Genomic DNA, 5,791 nt, shown 5'->3' with positions numbered 1-5,791 from the left:
AGAGATACAGCACGGAGTCAGCCCTGCTGGTCGTTCCAGCTGCACTGCCCAGCCACCCTGACAAATTCAACTAAACCTAACCCAATCATGGGACAACTTAACCTACCCGGTGTATCTTTGATCTGTGGGAGAAAACCAGGACATCCAGGAAAAATGCACACATTCCACTGGGTTGTCGTGCAGAGACTCCTCGCACAGGATGCTGGGATTGAACTCTGAACCCCGAGCTGTCATAGCAACACGCTAACCACTATGCTTCGATGCTGCAAATTTTCTCTAGTTACATCGGAAAACTGAGAGCGTGCCACCGTGGCACCGGTTGTAAAGATGCTGTTTCTCAGTCCCTCTGGCCGCCTCGGTCCACTCAGTCCCTCCGGCCGGCTCGGTCCACTCAGTCCCACCAGCTGCCTCAGTCCCTCCGGCCCAGCTCAGTCCACTCAGTCCCTCTGGCCGCCTCGGTCCACTCAGTCCCTCTGGCCGCCTCGGTCCACTCAGTCCCTCCGGCAGCCTCGGTCTACTCAGTACCTCTGGCCGCCTCGGTCTACTCAGTCCCTCTGGCCGCCTCGATCCACTCAGTCCCTCTGGCCGCCTCGGTCTACTCAGTCCCTCTGGCCGCCTCGGTCCACTCAGCCCCTCCGGCAGCCTCGGTCTACTCAGTACCTCTGGCTGCCTTGGTCCACTCAGTCCCTCCGGCTGCCTCGGTCCACAGTCCCTCCGGCCCAGCTCAGTCCACTCAGTCCCTCCGCCCGCCTCGGTCCACTCAGTCCCTCCGGCTGCCTCGGTCCACAGTCCCTCCGGCCCAGCTCAGTCCACTCAGTCCCTCTGGCCGCCTCGGTCCACTCAGTCCCTCCGGCCGCCTCGGTCCACTCAGTCCCTCTGGCCACCTCGGTCCACTCAGTCCCACCGGCTGCCTCAGTCCACAGTCCCTCCGGCCCAGCTCAGTCCACTCAGTCCCTCCGGCCACCTCGGTCCACTCAGTCCCACCGGCTGCCTCAGTCCACAGTCCCTCCAGCCCAGCTCAGTCCACTCAGTCCCTCTGGCTGCCTCAGTCCACTCAGTCCCTCCGGCAGCCTCGGTCTACTCAGTACCTCCGCCCGCCTCGGTCCACTCAGTCCCACCGGCAGCCTCGGTCCACTCAGTCCCACTGGCCGCCTCAGTCCACTCAGTCCCTCCGGCCGCCTCGGTCCACTCAGTCCCTCCGGCCCAGCTCGGTCCACTCAGTCCCTCTGGCCGCCTCAGTCCACTCAGTCCCTCTGGCCGCCTCAGTCCATTCAGTCCCTCTGGCTGCCTCGGTCCACTCAGTCCCACCGGCTGCCTCAGTCCACAGTCCCTCCGGCCCAGCTCAGTCCACTCAGTCCCTCCGGCCACCTCGGTCCACTCAGTCCCACCGGCTGCCTCAGTCCACAGTCCCTCCAGCCCAGCTCAGTCCACTCAGTCCCTCTGGCCGCCTCAGTCCACTCAGTCCCTCCGGCAGCCTCGGTCTACTCAGTACCTCCGCCCGCCTCGGTCCACTCAGTCCCACCGGGAGCCTCGGTCCACTCAGTCCCACTGGCCGCCTCAGTCCACTCAGTCCCTCCGGCCGCCTCGGTCCACTCAGTCCCTCCGGCCCAGCTCGGTCCACTCAGTCCCTCTGGCCGCCTCAGTCCACTCAGTCCCTCTGGCCGCCTCAGTCCATTCAGTCCCTCTGGCCGCCTCAGTCCACTCAGTCCCTCCGGCCGCCTCAGTCCACTCAGTCCCTCCAGCCGCCTCGGTCCACTCAGTCCCTCTGGCTGCCTCGGTCCACTCAGCCCCTCCGGCCGCCTCAGTCCAGCTCAGTCCACTCAGTCCCTCCGGCCCAGCTCAGTCTACTCAGTCCCTCCGGCCACCTCGGTCCACTCAGTCCCTCCGGCCGCCTCGGTCCACTCAGCCCCTCCGGCCGCCTCGGTCCACTCAGCCCCTCCGGCCCAGCTCAGTCTACTCAAACCCTCCGGCCACCTCGGTCCACTCAGTCCCTCCGGCTGCCTTGGTCCACTCAGTCCCTCCGGCCGCCTCAGTCCACTCAGCCCCTCCGGCCACCTTGGTCCACTCAGTCCCTCCGGCCGCCTCGGTCTACTCAGTCCCTCCGGCCGCCTCAGTCCACTCAGTCCCTCCGGCCGCCTCGGTCTACTCAGTCCCTCCGGCCGCCTCAGTCCACTCAGTCCCTCCGGCCGCCTCGGTCCACTCAGTCACGCTGTAATGATCAATAAACAAATTGTTTGGAATCAGATTACCTTGCCTGGTGTCTGAGGGAAGGGGATGTCTATACCTGCCTCACTCCCGCCCCTGACACTGCTTCTCTGCCACTTGTCCCACACCCCTCCTGTGGTCCTCCACCCTCACCATTCCCAACATCCTTTGTTCCCTCCCGATTTATACACTCACTCTCCAATCCATGTTGTCTGTACAGTACTGTACAAAAGTCTTTGGCACCTTAGCTATATATATATGTGCACAATACAGTAGGAGCAGAATTAGGCCATTTGGCCCATCAAGTTTTTCCCAGCCGTTCTATCTATGTTGATTGATCTTCCCTCTCTACCCCATTTTCTCCATAGCCTTTTAAATGTTCAAAGGTTCATTTGCTGTCAAAGTATATAACTCTGATGTTCTTCTTGCCCAGGTAGACACGAAACCAAGAAAGAAAAGAAAGGCAGCACGATCATTAACTCCCAAATAACCCCTCCTCACACAAACAAATTAACAAAAACATAACAGGCATGTCAACCCCCAAGGCCCTCCTCCCTGCACAAAAAAATGAACAAAACAGAACGGGCACATCAACCCACAAATCCCATTCCTCCGCACAAATAGAAACTGAAAGATCGGGAGAAACACAGAATGTGAAAAACTACAAGACTGGAAAAAAGTCTATAGTCAAAGTCCATATCCAAAACACAGAAAACCAGGGTAATACTCTTGGTGCATAACGGCAGGCTCTCCCCTCTCCGGTAGCAGAGTGATCAAGAGGCAGGTAGACTGTGCTCACCTTCCAAATTCGCCTCAATGCTTCAGACACCCTCGTCACTTTAACTGGCGCACAATGGAAGCTTTAGTCAGCGAAATGGAGTCAAACATCGGCTGTGACGGTCTTTCTAATCAAGAACCTATCATCCTTAGATATACCCAATGACTTGGCCTCCATGTCTATCGGTGGCAATGAATTCCACAGATTCACCACCCTCTGGCTGAAGAAATTCCTCCTTAAATATCGTGAGATTTATTATGCTGTGGCAGCAGTACAGTGCAAAGACATAAAAAAACCATCAGTTACAACATTTAAAAATAAACAAGTAAATAGTGAGAAGAATAGCGAGGTCTACAGTGGACAGAATCTCACTGGCTCTCCACTCGGCCTCAGACCACCAGGACAACCACAGTACTTACATCAGGCTGGATCGTTCTCTCTCCTCTCTCAATCACGCACAAGTTTAATATTTTATTCTGCTGTTTATTTTGCACAGATGTAAGTTATGTATAATTTATGTTAATTTAAGTTTATGTTGGCTTATATTTGTCCTTGTCTCGAAAGCAGCCAGTTTTCATGGCATTTGTAATCTGTGTCTGCATGCACACGTAAATAAACTTGAATTTGAACGGGGTGTTTCAGTCGCTGCACTGGCCACTCTCCTCAGCTTCCTTCACTTACCTGAGGTAACAGAGGCTGAATCTATTTACACAGAGAGTGTATATCATCGTCACTACGTGGGTGATCATGGTCCATGACCTTGATTGTTCTTGGCAAATTTTTCCATGGAAGTGGTTTGACATCATCTTCTTCTGGGCAGTGTCCTTACAAAATGGATGACCCCGGCCATTATCAATACTCTTCAGAGATTGTCTGTGGTCACATCACCAGGACTTGTGATATGCACTGACTGCTCAAATGACCATCCACCACCTGCTCCCATGGCTTCACGTGACCCTGAGCAGGGGCTAAGCAGGTGCTACACCTTGCCCAAGAGGCTAGCGGAGGGAAGGAGCACCTTACACTCCTTTTGTAGCATCCTATCTCAATCCCGCCACCCATATTAGGTAGAGGAAGTATTTAATAAAGCAGCCACTGAGAAGGCGACTTGTGAGCAGGTCTGATAGAAATCATCAAATATTCCCGTTTTAGATTGCTGCAACTGAAATCCACAGCTACTGCCATGGACAACATAGTAAATGACATTGTTTTAAGGCGATTATAAAATTTATCACTGCTCAAAGTCAACGATCCTTGGATGGCAGTCTCTGGTTGCTGGTGCAGTTCCCCTTTAAGTCAACAGAAGCGAGGATGCCGCTCTGGTTTAAACATTTGTTTAAGGAGACAAGGGTTCCGCCTCCTTTACCAACTATCCTGCCAGCAAACGTACTTTCTGGGAGAGGACGTGCGGAGACTCCTTATAGAGTGATACCGGAATGGAACTCCCAACTCCAGAGTGACCCGAGCTGTAATAGTGGCGTGCTAACATCAAACACCCAGTCTCTTTTGTTTCACAAGCTCTGGTAACTAAAGTTGATGATCTAAGAGCAAGGTTGCCGTACCAGAGGGACATTAGAACTTACTGAGTTTTTGTTTCACTATTAAGAAAGTGACCCTTTTTTTTTGGCTCTTATTTTGCCATTTGTGCAATTTGGTTTTTTTTTGCACATTGGGGGTTTGATGTGTTTCTTTGTATGGGTTCCATGGTTTTCTTTGTTTCATTGCTGTCTGTGGGAAGTTCAATCTCAGGGTTGTATACTGCATACATCTCTGATAATAAATACTTTCAATCTTTGAATCTTGAACCTAGATTCTGCATTCTGCTATTCTTTTGCTTTTGTACTGCCTTAATGTAATATTGTTTTGAAATTATCTGTATGGATGGTGTGGAAAACAAAACTTCCCACTCTACCTCAGTGCAAATGAGACTAATGAACGCCTCAGTAGCACAGCAGCTAACAGAACGCCATCACAGCACAGGGCATCCCAGAGTTGGGAGTTCAATTCCAGTGTCATTCTCGTAAAGAGTCTCTGTATGTCCTCCGGGGCAATGCGTGGGTATTCTCCAGGTCCTCTGCTTTCCACCCACAGTCCAAAGACGTACCGGGTAGGTTAATTAGTCATTGCAAATTTTCCCGAAAATAAGCTAGGGTTAATAGGTTTGTCGGGGGTTGCTGGGGCAGCACAGCTTGAAGGTCCTACTCCTTATTGTAAAGTAAATAAACAAGCTACCTAGTACCAAGAGAGATGATTGTGCAGGGTGACGGGATGTAATGAGCAAGGAAAGAAGCAAGCAATGGATCATTACCTTTCGTAGTTACTTGTAAATATTGTAAAAGTCACATCAATTGAGAGTTATTCTTTGATAGAGAGTGAATGGACCCTCTGTTCTAATCCTAATCCTTACTTACAATTCAATGCACAATGTTTGGCTTTCAAAATGCTGTATAAGCCTTTAAATTGGTCACCTTTTATATCTTTAGGAATAGATGGATCTAACAGAAGCTGGAAGTACTGAAGTTCAAAGTTCTTTTTATTTATTTAGTTATTGAGATGCAGCACGGAATAGCTTTTCAAGTCATGCCACACAACAACCCATAGAGTTTAACCCAACAATTTACAGTAAGTAGTTAACCTAACAACTGGTTCGGCTTTGGACTGTGAGAGGAAACCAGAGCACCCGGAGGAAACCCACGCAGTCACAGGGAGAAGACAGAAACTCCTTACAGACTTCGGCGGGAATTGAACCTGGGTTGTCTGTACTGGGAAATGTTGTGCAAACCACTACACTACCATGCTGCTTCTTCT

General features: G+C 51.8%; 1 protein-coding gene across 1 annotated transcript; it reads left to right on the top strand.

The window, feature by feature from the left end:
- The first annotated feature begins 260 nt into the window (after positions 1 to 260).
- On the top strand, positions 261 to 2,225 carry LOC132402337 (uncharacterized protein DKFZp434B061-like). The gene has a single exon (XM_059985216.1). It carries the CDS (start codon positions 261 to 263, stop codon positions 2,223 to 2,225), a length of 1,965 nt encoding a protein of 654 aa, XP_059841199.1.
- The last annotated feature ends 3,566 nt before the right edge of the window (positions 2,226 to 5,791 follow it).

Source organism: Hypanus sabinus, chromosome 11, assembly GCF_030144855.1.
Source record: "Hypanus sabinus isolate sHypSab1 chromosome 11, sHypSab1.hap1, whole genome shotgun sequence".
NCBI lineage: Eukaryota > Metazoa > Chordata > Chondrichthyes > Myliobatiformes > Dasyatidae > Hypanus > Hypanus sabinus.
Note: the sequence above shows the minus strand (reverse complement) of the source record. Positions and strands in the feature narration are given on the sequence as shown.

Excerpts from the sequence above, each read along its gene's own strand:
- LOC132402337 (XM_059985216.1), top strand. The coding sequence starts at position 261 with ATGCTGCAAATTTTCTCTAGTTACATCGGAAAACTGAGAGCGTGCCAC.